The sequence below is a fragment of the Varroa jacobsoni genome, unplaced genomic scaffold (genome assembly GCF_002532875.2).
Source record: "Varroa jacobsoni isolate VJ856 unplaced genomic scaffold, vjacob_1.0 scaffold_1316, whole genome shotgun sequence".
NCBI classification, from domain to species: domain Eukaryota; kingdom Metazoa; phylum Arthropoda; class Arachnida; order Mesostigmata; family Varroidae; genus Varroa; species Varroa jacobsoni.
In genome coordinates, this window is record NW_019214218.1 from 17,989 (window position 1) to 39,197 (window position 21,209).

At 43.9% G+C, this 21,209-nt stretch overlaps 1 protein-coding gene and 1 long non-coding RNA gene across 2 annotated transcripts; both read right to left on the reverse strand.

The window, feature by feature from the left end:
• Nucleotides 1-1,028: 1,028 nt before the first annotated feature.
• On the reverse strand, nt 1,029-3,775 carry LOC111268741 (uncharacterized). Its single transcript, XR_002685388.1, has 3 exons — nt 3,171-3,775; nt 2,171-2,532; nt 1,029-1,521 (listed from the first exon to the last, which is right to left on the reverse strand). It is a non-coding gene; the product is annotated as an uncharacterized LOC111268741 (long non-coding RNA).
• Nucleotides 3,776-18,446: 14,671 nt separating this feature from the next.
• On the reverse strand, nt 18,447-20,821 carry LOC111268740 (long-chain fatty acid transport protein 4). Its single transcript, XM_022847891.2, has one exon. The coding sequence runs from the start codon at nt 20,512-20,514 to the stop codon at nt 18,574-18,576; it is 1,941 nt and encodes a 646-aa protein (XP_022703626.1). The 5' UTR covers nt 20,515-20,821; the 3' UTR covers nt 18,447-18,573.
• Nucleotides 20,822-21,209: the final 388 nt, after the last annotated feature.

Here is a 21,209-nt window from a genome sequence, read left to right on the forward strand (position 1 = left end):
TTGAATAATGTCAGGAACGAACTAATTACAGTTTACCAGAACCAGCATGTATTCGCATACAGGAGTCTATAGGTCTACAAGATAAGTAGTACATCGCAGCTATGATACAATGTCGAAAGCATTTATAACAGCGTAAAGTATTCTATGTAGTACGCAACGCTGTTGTAACATGCATTTATCAAATTAGCGTAATATTCTCTATTGTTGAAAAGAACCTATAAAGTTGTGCATATACATGTATACCTTTATATGTATTTTCCTGTAGGTGTTTTTAGCGGATCATTATTTGGTGACCTCGATCGATGGAGATCCTTATATTGGACGAGCTAGAACAATTTAGGGGCACTCTGCGTGAATTTGATCATAGAACAGCATTTGACCTCGTTCCAGATTAGGCTCAATACTACCCGTTACCGTTTTTTTCTGCCATTACTGATCGGCCTTTCCCCCAAAAACGGTAGTGGTAAAAAGGTAACAATAATTCAATCAATATCAGAGTGAGCTTTTTTGAGTGAGAACGGTACTGTTTTTAGAGCTATGCGCATGTAAACTGCAATAAACCGGCAAAGTTCATTTTATCTTCTTGAGGCAAGATAACTTTGGTAGAGAAGATAGACATTAAGGAAAAGTTAGTGAAAAAAAAAAACGTTTTTATCAGAATAAGGTCGCACATCTGCCCCGCTCACGGATGACTTTTACTTTGCGCTATTGACGCACGTGTCCTGATCCAGTGCAAAATTCGAAAATCGACCGTATTATTTAATCGAGCAATTGCACAGTGTTGCGTTACCGTCCACCTCAACATAATTTTAACGATAAACTGATGTTTCGTCGAAAGCTGCCAGAACTCCGTTGACATGAAAACATAGACGATTCCTCTAAGCAGAAACTATTTATATCTAGGATTATCTAGAGACGGAGAAATGGTGATTCCGTTGCTCGCATAAAGGTCACATTTGTCAAGCTCTACTAAATTTACACAGTAAAAATCTATTTTTTTATTCTTATAGATTATCGAATCCGTTCCACGTGTTCACTGTTTCTACCCGTTTATCCCACCGGAAGTAATCCGTGCGCGACTGGGCATCAATGTTCCGGTGGAGTGAAATCAGCGCTTGTTTCGTTCGTGTGTTTGCTAGAGAAATAAGTTTTTTTTTGCGGTCGACGATGAATGTACTGTTCAGGAAGCCAGGCTAAGGAGATATCGTGGCCGGCCTGTTTTTTGTCGTGCCCGTCACCATGGCATCCCGACCTTCCGAAGCGACTGAGTTGAAACTAAGATATGTATTATCAACGACTATACCATCAATTTCATTACAGATACGACTATATTTATTTACGAGTATCAAATGAACCTACTTTACACACTCGACGTTACCGTCTGTCAGTGAGATGTGCACTAAGGCGCAGCCAGTAACGACAACGACTTGCAAAAACGTGCCCGCAAGCGACGCCAATCTGGGATAGCTTTGCGTCTGATCCACGATCCGATGTTATGGCTCAGAGATTCTGACTATTGTTCTGGTGGCAGAGGAAGAATGCGAGAGAGAAGAAGGAAACCTTCAGCAGTTAGACTTGGATTCGGGAGAGGTCCCGTAACATGTCGCGTACTCGGCAAAAATTGAAAAACGTACAGTTAAAAATAAATTAGTTGAAGTAAAGGAACTGAAACACAGTGGCCTCTAACCAAATCTGTGCTAACTATGAGAGCGGCAACGGGCCCAATTATCTAGGAAACCTTCTCGTACAGGACATTCAAACACTAACGTAACAGCATACACAACACTGACAATAAAGTATAAGTGTACGAAGGCAATCTGATAAAACCGTACGGTAGATTCAATGATAGGACAACACTGGGCTGAATTTTTTTTGTGTATATTGTCTTTTTCTCACGCTGATAAGAGATCGTCGCCGCCCTTTTTCCTCTGTAAATTTTCGCTTCGTGGTATTTTTTCTATAATGGTTCGATGTAAAATTACATATGTTTTCATAGTAAACGGTACCTAATTCAGTTATTAGTTAGTATTTATTCATGGTCATTGCTGCACAGGGAAAATGGGACAACATTAACGGAACTTCTTTATAAACTAGTATATCGGTTTAATAAATAAACATCAGGTATAATGATTTACATGTACTAGAGGGGACATTCTTTTCACGGACTTACTCATTCAATACAACTGCCAACCGCTATGGTCACGGCTTCGATCAGAGGCCGTTCACAGGGCGAAAAGGGTCAAGCATTCTTCTTCTTCTAAAATGGCGATCAAATGTTTAGGACTCGCTGTGGGTAAAGCAATATTGCTACGTGAAAATGCGTCGCAACCTCACCTAAATCGGCCGTACAGAAAAGTCTAGCGTATCCAGGTTTTGAGCTGACAGTGGGCCAAGAGTCTCAAGAATCTATAGTGGGTCCGTCCAATTCGAAGAAGAGACTTGACACTAGTTGATGTGTGTTTATCTTCTGAGCCTCTTTCTTTACCGTGACAAGCTGATGATATCGTTCCAAGAGGAGCCGGCGTTCTTCTCCTAGGAAGAATAGAATACACAATAGTCATGATGTCTACGACGACAAACGGCCAATAATATCTGTCCAATTTGTCCCGATTAGCCTAGATACTAAATAAAGTATGGCCAAATTCAAGTATCTTATTAAAGGACGGAGCCAAATGAGTCTATGAGCGACGTTTATGTTTTTTCGGTATTGTGTATCAGGCTTTTGCGATTGTATGGATATATAAAATATGTATTTCGACCGAGAACGTTCGAACTCGTAGCCGGTCGCTTGTCGTATGCTAACTTCAAACACAGTAAGTATAGTGACGTAAGTGAGCGAGTAAGTTGTCCGAACGAGGCAGATCCGAGATGCGCGCAATGTGAATTAATAACGTACCGATTGAATATTCGTGTGCACTTAGATATTCAGAGATTGCTTTTATGGTTGTTCGACTGCCATCGCTACCGCTTCTGGGCCATTGGCTATATGCTCACGTATTACGCTTTATGGCGATTAAATGTAAATGATACGTAAAAGTATACCAATGATCGTTATTATCGATTGTGGCAACCCTATTCAGCTGTCCTATATAAGTAAACGTTTGTCCAAATCAGTTTGATATTTAATTAATAAACAGTTTGAGCAAGTTCAACTTCTAATAAACACTTACGGATATAGAATAGCGGAGCCCTTCGATTGTATCATTTGGCTATATGCTCTGTAGGTGACATAGTATAAGGTCTGAGATTTCCCACCTCAGGAAAAACTGGCAGATCACTGGAAGAAACGTCTCTAGTCAATTAGAATTATCTTTTTCAGGATTCATACAACGTCCCAGGGCCTAAGTCGACTGTAAAACTAGCGTATTACTGTTGTGGCACCAATAGTCTTGTTCGAAGTCCTTGCAGATGATCTTTGAGCATCCGCGACTGCCGTCCTTGCCGGTTGCCAAAGGCCTGACGCAGGCACACACAATTGGCGATGTGTACTAAAACGGAATTGCAACCCCTTCGTCATTTCTCAGCTGAATAGGTTCCCAGACACCCAACTACAAGTAACTGTTTAGCTGCGTCGTGAGGAAAAGCAAGCGTTCTTAAATACGATCATAGTAAAGTGTAGCAGTATCGAATGCAAAGCTCTATGCCTGTCTGGAAACGGGCTGCCGTATCAATTCCTGCCTGTTTTGTAGTTCATCCGCTTGCTATCACCCATCCAGCTTTTACTAATGGCTCGTTTGTCTTTCTGTCAACACTTTTTAACATTTGTGGACTGGCATTGCGTTCCTTTGACATAGACTTTTCAACATTGTGCGCGGCCATCTTAGGTCTAGCGAGTCCGGAACCTCACTAAGGCACCATAAATGTTGCTGGCGCCGCCGCTACTGCGTTTAACTACCTACAACGTTGCCTGGTTAGGTTGGAAGACGACGCCTTTTTGATAACCTGCCGGGCAGAGTCCATTTTGACTGGCGCCTTTGGCTCAACGCTACTGCTCCCGCTACCACTACAAGCAACATCCTTGAACTGCTTACCCTATTTGTACGATTACTGGCGGCTGGACATGCGAGAGAGAAGCTGCGAATGAGAACAGCGAGCGGTGGCAACGTGAGTTAGAAATAGACGCAATGAATCCTGGCCCTGGCCACAAGGGTGCCATTGTTTTCTCTAACGATTTGTTTCGCTGCTGGGTATTTTTTATTTTTAGCCCACCCTATTACTTTGTTGTTTTCATCTATCTTATATCATATTAGTTCTAGTTATTTATTTGATAGTTACCCTGAAATATATAGTAAATCAACGAAAACGATGTATGGGAGGAAAGTGATCTTTTTCCACGATGATAACAATTGCTCAAGGTAGGTGGTGGGCTGGAGCGGGCAATTGTGAGCATCACTCGAATGGACCAATTGCTCCGTTATGCTCTATTTTCTGTTTCTGTTCATTAACCCTGCTTACTAAACTTTTATCATTTGAGTTACCAGGCCATAGTCGAGCAACAAGGGGAACAGAACGATATGAAAGAGTGTTACAACAGTGAACCTATCAGAGCAGCGCAATGGGGCCGGCGACCTAAATGCGTACTGGCAATAGTAAAACGGACATTATAACCTGTACGAGTTCGATGAAGACGCCTTTTCTGAATGGAGGAAAGCGACTGGCGCACATACCGCTGAGACAGTACAGACTATCTGCGATTGTGTTCCGCTTGCCTACCGTTGGCTACGACAGGGTCTGGACCTTGGCGCATTCGCTGTTCCTAGCACCGTCACTTTGGACCTGAACGCTGTTTCTGTAGATGCATGTAAAAATCTCTATCAGAAATAGAGTAAATACGCTAAAAGGACTATTAGTCACTACGAGCATGAATGCTAAAACTCAAAACATTGTAACAAACCAGCTTGCTGTCTGGCTATACGAGGTGCCGCTTACTAGCCCACCTATAGGTACAAGGTACACACGTCGTCCCTTAAACTAGCTGCAGACGCACCCAGACTGGTGCTGTTGCCGCCCATTCCGTCGGCGTCGCCTGTCGCCTTTGTTGCCTCGAGTAACAGAGCCTACAAAATGCTTGCTTTTAACGATGACCGCTTTGCAAGCGGTAAATGATTCTATTTTACGTAGACATCTCGTAACATAAGCACATTTATATACACGGACGCTGTCACGGGTGAGTCAGGGCACCGCCACCGCCGCAGGCAAGAAAAGAAGTCGGATTAAATCTTTCTTAGAGAGGCAAGCTAAACTTATTTCAAAAACCTGATTAGCGGTATACGTATATGGTAAGCGGAGACTGAGAAGTGCAACAACAGCGACGATGATAAGGAGCCACATTTGACCTGCGCATTAAGTTTTAGCCTTTATCTTCTTCCTTTCACAGAACAGGTTTGCTGGAGACCTATTCTGCTACCATTAAGCTAGTCTGTACGCAGTTCCGCCGATTCACCTTGCCCGGAGGTATGACGTCACCCAGATATGGGCATGAGATTGTTGTCTGGCGTCGGCGCAGAAGTTGGGAACAAAGGGAGCGACGATCTAAGTCTTTTTAGTCACTTGTACTTTACCCTTATCTCTGGACTTGTTCTTGTCGTCGTTCTCGCTAACACGAAGTTTGCTGGCTTCACCCAACAATGGTACAGGGCCGTTGAACTCGCTCATTGTTCTGAGGTTACTACTGCTGCTTTCACTAATCAAAATTGTCATTTCCAAAAAAGACTTGATAAAGTATAGAAAAAGAAGCACTGGATAAGCTATAGACAATCTACTTGTTGTGGTTCGTAGGGCATAATTTTCAATTTGTTCAATGACGATCATGACAAGCACATATAACGACCTTGTCATATTGTCTACTGATCCTATTTAACCAACATCATTATATAGGAAACGACATGATGCAGATTTACCCATACTTCCGATGTGAAGACGTAACGTGAACCGTAGTATTTCTTCAGTGAATGTACTTAGCATTCCTTAGTAAAACTAACTAAGTTTTACAGTGATATAATAACGGCAAGTTCAGTATAGCTGTCACCTGAACTTGAAGAAACCATCAATTACTAAAGCCAATATGGAGAATGTGTCTTACCGGCAAAACTCTGTATTTATGTGAAAGAAGAATGGTACAGGCTTTGGAAGAGTTCCGCGTACACTTAAGTGGAACTTACTAGTCCAATGTTTCTTATCGGAACACATCAGCTTATTGCAACGATGAATGATTTGTAAGGTTCTATGTGACGTTCCAGCTATCAATTGAACTTATTTTACTCGGAACTCGGTGTTAATTTGGACTGTAAACTCTTCCAGAAAGCTTCTTAGATCATTAAATATAAACGTTTCATAGTACATCTGTGATGCTGTGATCGACAGATATCTAGCATATATTTTGATTTGATAACTGCATAGGAGTAACGCCGCTTATGGCTACATTCTGTCGTCGCGTTGAGTAAGAACTGAACAATTAGAAAAGCATTTTTCAATAGAAACCTATTGATTGTAAGGGCATAAATTGATAATTTCTTATAAATATTGACATGAATGAGACTCCTTGGCTCCTCCGAGGCTGAAGTAAGGCCAATATGTAATTTACAAACGTTCATTGTAAATATATTTTTATTATATACAAATAGTACGTACAGTACAGGCGGAAATTAATTATCTATTATACGTAAAGAAATTTGCATAAGGTTAGTAAAAGCGCTGTTGTTGTGCTGCATATTTTTATGTTCCCTTTTTTTTAAACTACCGATTTTTTTGTTTAAATAAAAGTATCTCCTATTGTCACGAGATAGCAGGGAAACATTGTCCACAGCGTATCGTGATACCTTTACATGGGCGATGATCCAAAGTAGAACAATACATTTTCAGATCATGTACACATATCGATTAACGAACTTCTCGCTATTGCATAGGAAAGGCAATGATAAGTAATCTACGGCCGTTCGCCACCATTCGTTAGCCACCTACAAATAACGCATATTGCTTACTACAGTCCTTTTTTACCTTCAAGGCATTTACGGGTATCACCAGTGGCTGAAGCTAACCTCGGACTTTGACAGTGAGCCCACGCTAGACGCGATACTACGATATGGCAGCGGAGGTGAGAGCCCGCGAGCTGCTCTCTTGTCCTGCCCGTCAATGGACACCAAAAGCAACAAAACAGAACCGAAAAAGCCAACTGTCTATCGTCCAGGCAGGACCTGGCCGCGTAACGCATCCCAAAGTGGTTTGGCCAGGTAGCTGTGTATGTGAAGTTGGCACAAGGTGAGTCATGCTTGTTAGACCAGTATCAACAGGCAACGGCGGCTGCCGCAGCGCCGGAAACACAGCGGTCACTCTTCACAAATCGAGATGACATCGACAGGGCAACGGCTTTGGGGTGGAACGAGCCAGAGGCCTTGAAAAAGTGCAGGAGGCGTACAATGAGGAAGGCTGTCAGGAAACCCCAGCGATAGGTATCAAAGGGCGGCCATGGCCGCTGCCTTTACCCGCTCGTGAGAGTGGCTCATGTCGAGTGCTCACCCTTTTTGGCGGCTTGGTATCCTGGCGGCTTCTCACCCCGCGGCGCTCGTTGGGATCCATTACCCTCGCACAGATAACATGGGAGCCTTTTTGAAGGGGAGGAGGTACTTCCCGTGCTTGCTGTCCTGCTGTACCTGTTTGCCCCGGTAGGTTTCGCTTGGCATAGCTTCGGCTGGCCTTCATCGTACTGAACGGCGTGAAGTGTCGAGGCGAACTCACACAAACATGCGCAGTAGATCGTTTCAAGTTGTTAGGAACATATCGCTATTGCCGCCGCTGCTTATCCGTTCGGTTAATTATGCCATTATTCCGTTTTGTATGGTGCTAAGTGCATTACTCGTTTCGGAAACTTCTAAAAATATCTAGCAAAGGGGGAAAAATCAACAAAATGTCTCGTTGTTATGGTATATGCTGCTAGTAAGGCCCCTGAGACCTACTTAGGATGTCAACTGTTTTATGAAAATAGGCAGATACATCGTCTTATCTTCATGTAATGGCAAAGGTTTAAATACCATGTTCGCTAATGGCAGATATTGTGTTTTGCGTTACGAATACGGGTGGTATATTTTATAAATCGACTATTTAATTTGGGAAGCTGACCGTTGCCGTTACTTTTAGTGTTTTAGAATTGCTATAGCAAGGGCGATACCTAAAGGGACAGGCTTTTTCGAATATATTGAATGTACATTCACAAGTACTTTCAATCCATCTGTGTGAAGCGCATTATTTAAGACAACGAAAACGTAGGATAATCAAAATAGATTGCAAAAAAATCGAACGGCCGATTGGGGCAGAGGACGCCATTCGATTATAATCTTAAATAAGTTAGGATGAAAAATTTATACTGAGACGCGAGCTCTCTATTTGAAGAGATCGTCAGGTCCCGTAAGTTTACCGTTCAGTTCCCGTAGCAGTACCTTGCTGGCTCACCCGAGGCGCTCGACTCACGTTCGTTGACAGGTCAATATGGACTTACTGCTTGGTTGAATTAGATAGAAGCTTTGTCCGAAACTGTACCTAAGAGAACGTTTTTTTATTGCTGTTGCTGGCGGTGGCACAACCCCTGCGAGACAAAATATCAGTTCTATCCGCTCTGTTGCAATAGCGGCAGTAGGATATTGGCTCCTTCTATAACACATGCATAGTTACAAAATGGGGCCATATATTATCTCACGCAAAGTTAGAGCGGTGAGAAAAAGTGAAAGGGGAGGTAGTCAGTCAAATGCTCGATCGAAAGCAACCAAAAGTATCGTATCGGATAAATTGAAAACCGTCTAAAATATATCGCAGACATTTGTGGTGGTGCGCAAGTATCCGCTTGACTTAAACGTCGTTTGTTAAGCGTATCCAATTTAAGTCTAATTACTGCTAAATCGTTCTCTCTTCTTCTTTAGCATTAATCTACATAGTATGGAACGTACTTCTCCAGTGGCGGCACAGCATATATATGAATCTTTTGTGCTCCTTTTTTTTTTTATGGAAGCTCAACGGGTTCTGTATGCTATTATATCGTTGCTGTAAAATTACAGGACTCAATGTAAGCTAATCCATCAATACAACGGCCATTTCTTATATCTGCCCTAAAAATTGCCGAAATGTAGCGGCGACCCGCGTTTTCTCATCGACGCCTGAAAATGACGTTTCGTTGAAGAGAAAAACAACATGGCCTATGATCGAGTGAACGTCAGCAGCTCTATGCTCATTCTCAGTATCTGAGATTCGTTCTACCTGACGTTCGTATGTGTAACGCGATGCACGTGCTAATAATATCCACTGGGCATCCAACCTGTCTCTAAGCACAGCGATGGTCCTCTTGTATTGCGGATCCCCGCTGAGGCAGTTTCGGTTCCGTTGGCTCTTTGTCAAAAACCAGTCGTCTTTGCACAATCTCCTCGACTGTGTGTCATTTTGTGGATCGGTTCAATTTTACCTTCGCCTCATTGTCAGAGCTAGCTCAAGAATTTGACGCTCGAGTCGACGTTTACTTGACTAGTTCGAAGGGGGCTCGCGAGGCCAACTTCCCTGGATGATGTAAAATACCACAGTTTCGCAGTTAAAATCTCTTCTATGTACAGAACAAGTTGTAAACGCAGCCTCTGTATCGCTGTCCTGCGATGAGATGTCCGCGAAAGATGGTGACCCACCTGTTGTCCTTCTACCAGCAGCGCTACCACCGCTAGAAGCAACAAACCGCTTCTTCCTGTCGTAGTCACCGTTACGGTAAGTGAAGTGTGGGTTTAACCGCTGTAGCGCGTGACTGCAATGACGAAGGCCGGTCACGAAGTTAACAATTATCCAACTAATTTGCTGATATTGTAGCCGCATGAATGATCTTTATTATCGTTTGATAATACACACAGTTCTTTACGCAGATCCGCTTTATCACCTTATTGAACTTTTGCACGCAATAGAAAATATATGTTGCATCGGCTTTTCTGTCAACGGTAGGCTTTGACCACAACAGTCCTCGAAACTTCGCTCTGAGCTGAGTCAGGCTGCGGCCTGCAAAAGAGAAAACAGGCTAGCTAAAAGAGCAGCGCCTTTGTGGCCGGTTTTTTTTCTATGCATATTTATTATATATGAGAATAAACTTAAGAAGCGAGGCCGATCTCGTTCAAGAAATACCTGAACACAATTTGCGCACTGACCTATGCATAAACCGTCTTGGGGAAACCTATGTCCAGAGATAGCTTGCGGTCAGTTAGTGCGAACGCATATATGTACACATATAAGCACACAGTTGAATGTGGGCGGGAAATGCTGGGCATCGAAATACTGGGTATTTAGTTTTCGCAGCGACTTCGACCGGTTCGCCGGCTAACTTGCGAACAATTCGATAGTGAGTGAGAGTGCTTAGGATGCCGCTGGTAAGAACCAAGAGCAGTTGTCCTCAGAGCAGGAACGTTAGTCAAGTCCTTGTCAGAGGCACTTTTAGACCTTGTGCCTATTGGCTAGTACTCGACAGGTCGGAGGGGCTACGGAGGTACATGAAAATTTTAACTTGCTGTTTTAACGATAATTAATAGATAAGGACACTACTTTCATCAAGAAAGGCACACGGGCTATACCAAGTGTTTGTGAATACCTCCCACAAACGATAATCTTATAAATATATATATACAGGCAGGTTCTTGAAAGGAAGGCGGGTCGAAATAAGGACAAATGAAGAATCGAAGCATTTTCAGCGATCTGCTATTTAACTTTGGTGATGGTCACCCGAGCTTCTTCTAAAAATTACTTCTCGCCTTACTCCGCCGGTCTTCACGTCATATGGGATATCATTTCCTTGGCAATGCTTAATTCGTTTATTTTCTATTAGAAAATAATATGATTTCTACAGAAACTCGAATGTGCTTTTGGTTTATGTGTGCAATTTTTGCTTGGGCGTTCGCGTCCATGTAAGCAAAGCTTCTTCCCGTTTCCCATTTGAAGATCACGTTCAGATCAGCAGTATATTAATATGTGATATACTCAGCGCATAGAATCGCGACATCAGTGGCCAAACAGTCCCTATATTTCCATTTCGTCCAACGTATCGTCACTAAACTAACTCAAACCGCCGTCATAGTTGCTAACAGTTTGCCATAGACACTCAGTTACGAGAATGGTTTAACCAATCTGAGATAATAACCGTCAAATACTAGGTTTTTAACTGCATTTGTATGTGATTCGATGCCTAGCGAGACTCTGAACCGACCTCTGCGGCTCGATGCCATGTACCATGCAGCTATCCGCCTGCTCTAGTCCTTCTTAGCTTTACGCATCACGGCCAGAGAAGGACATGCATCGTTAATCATCGTCGCTCAATCGGGAACCGCGTTGGACGGCGGACACGCGTTTCGAATATCCGAATTCTACGTCTGTCCTGCTCGCGCCTTTCGAACAAATACCCGACACAGCACTGGTGGCTCATGTGTGCGTTTCCTATCTTGTTTTTTTTCTGTCTATCATATTCTCTCCCCATGGCCTCAGTGTCACCGATGCCCTAGCCTATCATCTGCTACCTGTACATATCTGGCCCAACCATGCCCGCACTGTACTCAACCCGAGCCCAGAAAATTGCGATGCAAGTTGAATTCTTCACGGGCTGAAGGTACGTTGGTTACAGCAAAAGTAAACTCACTTCCCTCAACCACCCTTAACAGTTAACTGAACCACGGATATGGCTCGCTACCGCATTATACGTTAACTCCAACTGCATTTGGTAGGCTTCTGATATGTCCTTCTAACTATTTGCAGCTCTCGTGTAAAATCCCGTGTCTCCGGGCGGTTCGGGTCATCGCCATTAATGAATGCGCATTAATTTCTGCTCGTGCCGTTTAGACCTAGCACGCTGCCGATCTTCGCTGGATCTTTCATACAATTTGTGCGACATATATCAATAAACCCATATATATATATATATATATATATATATAGACGTACAATCTTTGCTTCAGCAAATTCATTTATTGGCAATTAGCCTAGCAGTATATCTGATTGTATATACCTTATAAGTGAATGATTGGAGAGCGACAGAGCAAGATGGCGACGACGTGTTTAAGAGAAAAGAGCGCAAAGACAGGATGCAGGAAAGCGAGAGAGTAGTAGAAGGAGAGGAAGAATCTAGCCGCGTGTCGTCCCCTATGCCGCGTACAACTTTAACTATCTCTCTTTCTTTCCGTGTCTGATCCACGCCACAACCTGACTACACAGCTCCTCTGTCGGCTTCTTCTATTTCTGACCTATTCTATATGTAGAGATGCTGTTTCGAACTTCGGAACGTGACCTGCGTTCTCCTTGACCGAATCGCGAGCATTACCACGACAGGACCACCAACGCCGTCTTTGATGCTCGCACTTTCGCCTCGGCTATTCCCTGTGCGGCCCTTGCCAGCGTTCATAAGACTAAGTGTGAGAGCCGACCATAGAGCGTCCCTTAAAACACGACTTAGAGTGGACAGAAAAAAAGGAAAGAAGCTGCTTTTGGTTGATGGCGGTAGACGTTGGATAGGGCGAGACGAAAGATCTCCTACTTGTGCCTACTTCCGTAGTAGCTTGCACAGATGTTCCGGCTACAACTGGCCGGCCGTGGACAACGGCAGGGGACCAACGTCACTGCCAACCTAATCAAAGTTCATCGTTCGTCTCTTATCTTGTCCTGAGCGTCTCATTGGGCTAATCCCTGCCAAGCTAGTCTTAGATAACCCTAGCTAGGGTTGCCATAACTAGGTTCCGGAGTCCTCAAGCAGTAACTGGACCTTCTGGCTGTCAATGTCATGCCTTCTATCATCTGCTGCTACTAGCCTCTCTGACACCGAGCCAACCCCGATTCTCCACATGATCATTGCAATGAAAGGTCACCCCCCTTCTCAGCAAACTGAGAGACCAGGAAAGAGGCAAGGAAAGGTCAGGCAGGGCAAAGCAGAGCAAAGAAGCATCATTCAGTGGAAAAGAAAGTCGGCGGTCCGGTAACGGCCAGCTGCATCGGCAGCAGCTGACTAGGTGAATAGCTCTAAAGAGACTAGGAGTAGACGGGTTAGTTGGGAAAAAAGCTAGGGAGGTCTGCGCAGTTTCCCTAATTCCATTTCCTCGACAGGAGGCACTTTGGAATGGTATTACTAGTATCGAATGTGGGCATAAAGTGAGAGCGAAAGAGAGAGCTGTCGGTAGCGCAAGCAGCCTACCACCTTAATGCTTAACATTGGGTACAGTTGATGGTCCTGACGAGCCAACACACTGAGAGCACACAAAGTCCAAAGGAAGACTTAAAGACAAAGCAACGGCAGCAGCAGCGAGATGACTTTTTCCGATCCAAGATGAATAAGCGATAGAGGGAGGCAAAAGGAGTTGGCGCGCTCGCCCATTAGGTGCCATCGCCTTTGGGATGCTAGGGGCCAAGCAAGGGCGGACGTTGACGAGGTGAACAACGTCTGAACACGGAGAAGATCGGGTCAAGTAGTTAGGCTTAGAGGAGCATCGTGGTTCGATTCGGTCATCCTTTTCCTTTTTCCCTTCTCGTCGTTCCTCTTCGTCAGGGCTTTATCCAGTCCAGTTGTTCGATGCTTTCACGTATGTCCGCTCAAGATAAGCACTCGTTTGGTGGGGAGCTCTATCAGGAGAGGTTTTCGTAAAGACGATGACAGCAGCGACGAGAAAGTAGGGTTGTACGTGCTGAATTGTCGATTCCCTGCACTGCTGCACTGCACGGCTTCTACTGGCCCAGCTTCTGTGCTCGTTGCTGCGCTATCCCTTCTTCTCATGTCGGTCCGTATCCGTCCCGGAATTGACCACCATGAGTTCCTGCACGCCCAATCAATATGCTAAACAAAACCCTTCACCGCCTATTCTTCAGCCTTTGCCGGTCTTCCGCTGGCCGAACCGGTCTGGGGTTCTAGACCGGCCAAGCTTTCAAGCTTTCATTCATGCGTCCCCACTGCCTGCAACTACTTTCTGCTTATACCTGCCTTAGAATAGCATCAGCGGTTCGACCCATCCGTGGTCGTACCAAGGATATGCTTGACGGATGACTATGACTGCTGCAAGGCGCACGACGCAGCCAAGGAGCGAAGTAATTTGGATTCTGTACGATCAGAAAGATTGCCGCTCGTGGCGATGATCTTGGATATTTGAAGTTTCTGACGAAAAGGTACACAAACGCAGGCGCTCCCCAGTACGAACAGAGTGCACTAGCACAAAAAACGATGTGACTTCATTTCAACTTAAAATGTAGTACTACTACTACGTAAGTGCGATCTTCAAGAGTTTCATAATGTGTGTTTTGAGCTCTTCCATCAAGCAGAACATTTACCATTATAATGTAATCTATGTGCGAAGCATTCGGACATTGATATGGTAAATATTAACAGTAACTAGAGCGATAAAACATTATCTGTCATATTGCCTACATATACATAATATATAGCGATGAAAACTATTTCGTTCCGGTACGGGCACGTTACTAGATACGGCGAAATTTATCGTATCATTACAGGAAATAAAAATAGTCTGGTGAAGGATATGTCGCGGATATGTTTCCGACGCGAAATTTATAGTCCCATTTCGTTTCTGTTAAACCCTATAACAAAGGTTCAATCGTAGAATCGGCTTACACTAACAAACCCAATCATTTCTTGCCGAGCTTTACATTTAACCGAAGCGAAAAATAGAAAAACTTCCACATAAAATCATCCAAAGCAGACCTCATAGTACGGCGATCTGAAACTAATCTCGTCCAAATTTGTTGACGATAACTTCAGATCGAGATCAAAATCAGCTGAATGTAGTCTCGATTTCTGATTGATTAATTAGCCGACTGTGCCCTTGAGTGGTTATTTGCTATACCATATAGCATTTTCTGTATACGAAAGAGTTTCTATTATATGACATGTTCTATGATATGATGGACCAACTAACTTTAGTATAATACGTACCTAAAATGATCCATCCCGATCGTTATGGAAGTATTACTCTCAGCCAGAACTATTTCTGAAGACTATACGATGTCACAACTCTGGCTTGAACAGCGTTCAAGCCGTTACCAGACGTCTGTTAGGATTCACTCCTAATGTTATTGAAAATAACGCTGTCCTTCTAGTTTTTCCAACGTTTTGGCCACGACGATGAGAAAATGATCGTGCAGTCGGCGTAATTTTTAATTTTATAATTGTGTCCTCTTTGTAGTAGACGACCTGGCAACGTTGTGCTGATGCCGTGGCCGTCTGTGCTCCATCCTATATTGAGGAATTAATTTATTGAAACTTTATTACAACGAACCTATATGTACGTAATGCTTCATCTAAGAGGTCGGTCAGCAATTGTCACCAACAATCGTCTAACTCCTCCGGTTAGGTCATTAGGGAGACCCTACTCCGTACGGCTATCATTCAACTGACAATACCTAGGCCGGGTACATGGATATAGCTTACGTCTTAGGAAAAACCTCTATGCGATTCGGATAGTTACAACCAACTGGCAACTAGTAACCTTCATACAATGACCTTCGCGACGAATGAAGACGTCATAGGACACACGCGTTTACAGCTGCCATGTGGCAGATGGTGACGGTTCGGTCGTTGTTGTCATTTATATTGTGACGATCCGCAATAGAACCAACGACGATGAGAACACTGATCCTTCGCTCTGGTTATTATTAGCCGAGGAGACAGCGCGAGCGTTTGTTAGTCAGAAAAGGCCATGGTTTGATAAATATTTCGGTAATAGGTAAAGTAAATCGGGGTCCAAATAATATGAAATTGATGATTTTTCTCCTCATAGATGATACCATTTATATCCTTACCGTGCCGATAATGTATTCCTGCAAGCAGGAATTTATATATATATATATATATAATTCAACAATGTTGCGCTGTGCTAAAATTATATTGGCATTTACTCAGATAATGACTCATTTGTATGTTCATAAACCTGTTAGGTACCTTTCCTAGCCACTTGACGAGATTAGGTTGAAAAATATCAAGGCCCGTTGAGCTAGCGCATTAAGCTTCGTTCCCTACCTGGCCTTCGTAATCAAGAGAAAATGGTATCCAGCGGGGGGAAAGATCGAGAAAGGAAAAGATATAAATGCGAGCGCAGACAGCTCACTTGTGTCGGCCGCGGACTGAGACGTAAAGTGAAGGCTCAGTTATCCAGTACGTTCGTCCCGTGTGGCCGATTGTGACAAACAGTCGGCGTGCAAACACAGCATAAAAGTTAGTCGACCAGCGAAATTCACTTAGATCTCCTGACGACACAGAGAATAGGAAAAAAATTAAGAGGAAAGCGAGAGAACGCGATAAGAGCTACCCATTGTATTGCAACCGCGTAGCAATGATCATTCTTCGGAGCATCGAAGCACTTCTCTGCTTCGGCGGAAAGCAGGGGAACGCTGGCTTCATTGTAGAAGAAGCAATAGCAGGGGTTGTACTAGGATAGAACTCTCACCAGACATCGATGGCATAAAACGCTTGACAGCATGAATATTAAAAACTCGATATAACAACGGCCTTAGCAATAGGCTGGAGCCTATTGCCTAAAATCAACGACGAGGCAAACATAAGTTTTTCTCGCTAAGTCTACTGGGGCTATTGCTATTGCCAAAAATGTTATCACGATAGTCGGAACAGGAGCTGGTTTAGTCACCTTGAAGCATTAATAGATCTACATCATTGCCACCGCAATGCCGGCAGCCCTAAGAGATGCAACAATTCGGCTCATTCAGTTCAAGGCCTAGTTAATGCTCGCCGATAGAGATATCAGCATTCTTCTCTACTTCAGCTTCGCTGGCACAGCAGGTGCATTTGGCGCGATAGGACACCAAAGGCGCATAGAATCAGTGGAAAGCCAACAGGGCCTAGCGTTGTATCGAAACAGCGAGAGACTTGAGGCGTCACTGCTGTAACTGAGCAACTGTGCAACAGCGCGCGAAACCCATCGAGAACCCAATCGTAATGGGAACGGCTGTGGCAACCTGTTGCTGGGTGTTCACTTGCTTATCCTTTTGCTCTTCCATATTGACTCTGTGTACATTCGGTTTTGTCGCTTTCGCTACGATTCTTAGTGCTGCTTTGAGTGCTGTTGTCGCAAATCGTGTCCTGCTTGCTAGTCTGCTGCTGCTGCCGCCGCCGCCGCTCTTGTTGTTGTCGTCGTCGTCGTTAACATCCTGACGCAATCCGACTTCTTATTGGTACCCATGCGAAACGCAAAGTGGCTTCAACGTCTGCAGAAAAGCTAATGAACTCTATCGAATGTTGTTTGCTTCGAGAGGAACCTCACTCCAAATAAACCATATGCACTGGCACTTGGTTAGTTGAGGGAATTTTGGTGTTGTTATGCCTGCCCTGGGGGGCTGGCGTATCCTGTAACCAGACGGTGTCACTAGAGGCGAAATTCCTGAATAGACAAGCGGAACAGCAGGGGTCTGAGTAGAAAAGATAGAAAGCTCTAAAAAACTTGCCTCACACACAGAGACGCAGAAAGCTACATACGTAATCATTATGCATTTGAGGTAACAGGTTACGATGTTACTTAAATAGGTTGTCGAGTGTGGACGGCACTAGATGTGGCCAATTCATCGATGCATCGGGTTCGATTTATCAAATAACGTAGACCAGAAGTGATGGAACAAGCTGCTTTGTCCTATGCCACTCTATTCTTCTCGAAAACGACTGAAGTAAACCATCAAGCGTTCTTATAAGAAGATACTGTGTAATGTATCTAACATCAGATTGAAGTCTCTATGGATTAATCTCTAATGAATTACAAATGTCGTGGAAACACAGTTGACGTGCATCTGAGGCACAGATCCAGAAAAGGCGAGAGACAGATGAAAAGCCATGCCTACAGGATGCAGGCTTGCCTATTACGCGTGTTCCTGTCTGTCTAGACAATCCTTGCAAATAATTAAATATGGATCAGCTTTTTCCAAACCGTACAAAAAGGTTTCCTTACTCATATATATATATATATATATACATACACCCTATTTTGGGTTTTAAACTATGCCGTCGACGAAATATCTTATTCGTCGATAATACTCATAAACCGATTGTTGACAGCAGACTACAGTCAGGCCCACTTGGAGTAGCCTTTCTGCTTACATAAATTAAATACATTTTTTTTCCCGTTTGTCTGTCTGTCTGCAAAAAATCTCTAAGTCGTCGTCTCTTGATACGTATTGATGGTACTCCAAATGTAGCTCCAGATGCTCCTTATGTTTCAAGGAACCGATGAAAGATAGTCCTTCTCAAGTATTTCTCAGCCCGTCACTTTCAAAAAACAGGAGACGAATTCTGTCCTAATCAAACTTGCTGTAACAAAATAAACGCATGATGCACACTTTAAATGTACCTTGTAAGTTCATAGGTAAACCTACAGACATGCATGAATCAGCTACATGGCTGACCCATTACCATATAATTACGATTTGTGTTAACACTGATCACTCGCCAGAAGTAAAGGAAATAGATAAATATATTTATATTGTGTGAAGCGAGTATATAATCCCACCGCGTTATATTAAAGGTATTTACAGAGCAAGCATACAGAGAGAAGAGCGTCAATTGCGGTCAGATTTAAGCATCTATAGTCGAATTGTCATGTTCACAATTTTATCATATAGGTCAGCGTCGACGCGAACAAACGTATCTATTGTATGATCAAGGAAATAGATCGGTTCTGTTATTACGGTAATATCGAAACCCTCTTTGAGTAGATCTATTTTTTTAAGTTTGAAGGTATTGGTCAACTCGATCCTTTTGGCTAAACGAATGAATAGCGGAATCGCGTAGGGTGGCAGTTCGACACGCATGTTCAATAGGAGTGTATTTAGATCGGTCTTCTGTTCGGGGTCTAGCAATGCTGCCATACCAGCCTTACCCTCAACACCTGGCACTTCGACGCCGTAAACGATGCAATCCTGTGCCCCGGTGTATTTACTGATGACACCTTCTACTTCGGCCGTCGAGACGTTCTCGCCATGCCAACGGAACGTATCGCCGATTCGATCCCTGAAAAACACATAGCCCAGCTCGTCGTATTCGAGGATATCGTTAGAGGAGAAACATCGATCGCCTTTACGAAAAACATCTTTGTAGATTTTCTTCGATGTGGCCGCTTCGTCAGTATAACCGTCGAAACGAATTAGAGCTTTTCTTTTTATCCGCGCGACAACTTCACCTGCCTCGTTGGGGCCGACACGTTTACAGAGCCCATTTTTGTCCCGAATCAGGGCCCCTGTATCTAGGTCTACTTTAATAATTTCCAAATTAAATAGCAGCGGTCCCAGAAATGGGCAGTGGCGACAAATTGTTGGCACAAATCCTACACTACCGATAGTATTATCGATGTTAATTAGGTTTGCATTACCCTCCGTTGATCCATAGATTTCTCGAATATGAGGAATACTAAAGCGAGCTTTAAAATCCGCCCAAATCTGCTGCCGGAGACCATTTCCGAACATAAGGCGTATGGAGTGCTGTCGATCAGTCTCCTTTTCAGGCTGAGTGTAAAGGTACCGGCAAGTCTCACCAATATATTGTGCAACAGTGCACTGGTATTTGATACAATCATTCCAGAAGTTCGACGCGCTAAATTTCGGGACGATCACGCTGGTCTTGCCAAGAATGACACTTTGCGACGTCCCTAGAATTCCGCCGGCCATGTGATACAAAGGGAGACAAATGTATAGAATATCTGACTCTTTCAACGGCATAAGGTAGTGTATGTGTATCGACAAGTAGATATAGCGAAGATGCTTGATGACAGAGGCCTTTGGCATGCCAGTAGTTCCTGATGTGTAGATATACAGCAGACGATTTTCAAGTGAACCTTTGTAGTTAGGCAGCGTCGTCGGAACTTTTTCTAAAGTTAGCAGAATGTCTTCGGCCGGAAACTCAGTCATGATGTCACTTGCACCATATGCGTAGAATTTGGGTTGAAGCTTTTCATACAGATCAGCTCTCACCTCGAACACGTAAGGCGCCATTTTTGGCGAAAACACAATTGCCCTTGTGTCCACAGCGGTAATGCAATGGTAAAGGGCAGAGCGTCGAAGGTTGTAGTTAATAAGAGCTGTCGCGACTCCAAGTTTGGCCATAGCCAGCCAGAAGAGAACGACATCCGCGCGGTTCTCCATAACAAGCGTAACGTCTTCACCAGCCTTGAGGCCTTTCGCGGCGAAATAGTTAGCCAATCTATTTGTGTATTCGTCGACTTCTTTAAATGTCCATTGGCGCTCAGTTTCTATGAACATAACTCGGTTCGGATGTTTAAGCACGCGTTCGTGGAAAAGCGCGGGCACCGTTTTGTCTTGCCACGAAATCAACGACAAAACTATTCCTGATCGCCAGTAGCGAATTGCTGCCGTTATGTCTCGCGGAAATGTTCGGATCATCACATATATTGGTTTGTATCTTAACACGATGAGGAGCAGGACACTCGCTAAGAGTCCGGCCTGCCATGATACATAATGTATAATAGCAAGCACTGCTGCAAAACTCAATACAGACACTAGGGCCTGCATTGCCGCCACAGCTGCAACCTGGTTGATGTTAAGCACACGTCACTTGAAGTACACGATGAATATAGACAACCCATAAGCGGTATAATCGTGTTCAGGTACACATCAGTGGTTTTTCTACTGAGCCACTTCGTCTTTATCTTTTAATTGTCAAGAACAAACTGTTGCTAGCTATGGCACGTGCAGTCACTTCGTAGCGACGAATTCTTTTTTTTTTGATGCAGCGTACTCTGTTGGTCGTCGTAAAGGCGACAATAGATATGTAGAACCTATACTGGACTGTCTTAGATGGTCCGGGATGGACGGTCTTGATAGCCGCCATTTTTTAGCAGCATCCAACATCATCGGGGGGAGGGGCATGTTGCATCTGGGGGTATCTAATCTCCGGCGAGAAGGTTGGATACCGACCATCGCGACAGGCGTGGAGGCCCGCAACCAGCTGCGACCGTAACAAAACACCTTGAAAGGGAGGAACGCGCTTGCATTTATCGTGAGTAGCACCTCGGCGTAGGTTGTTCTATAGGTAACAACTTAATTCCATGTCTATTTCTAGGAAAAGGCGGGGTGACAGTCTTTCTCATCTAGTCAACTTCGCCGAAATGGAAAGCAGAGACCCTGACAGTGGTTTTTCCCTTCAAGAGGCGCCAGCAATGTCGACAACTGCGACTTTCGAAAACTATACGACCACTAATACAACC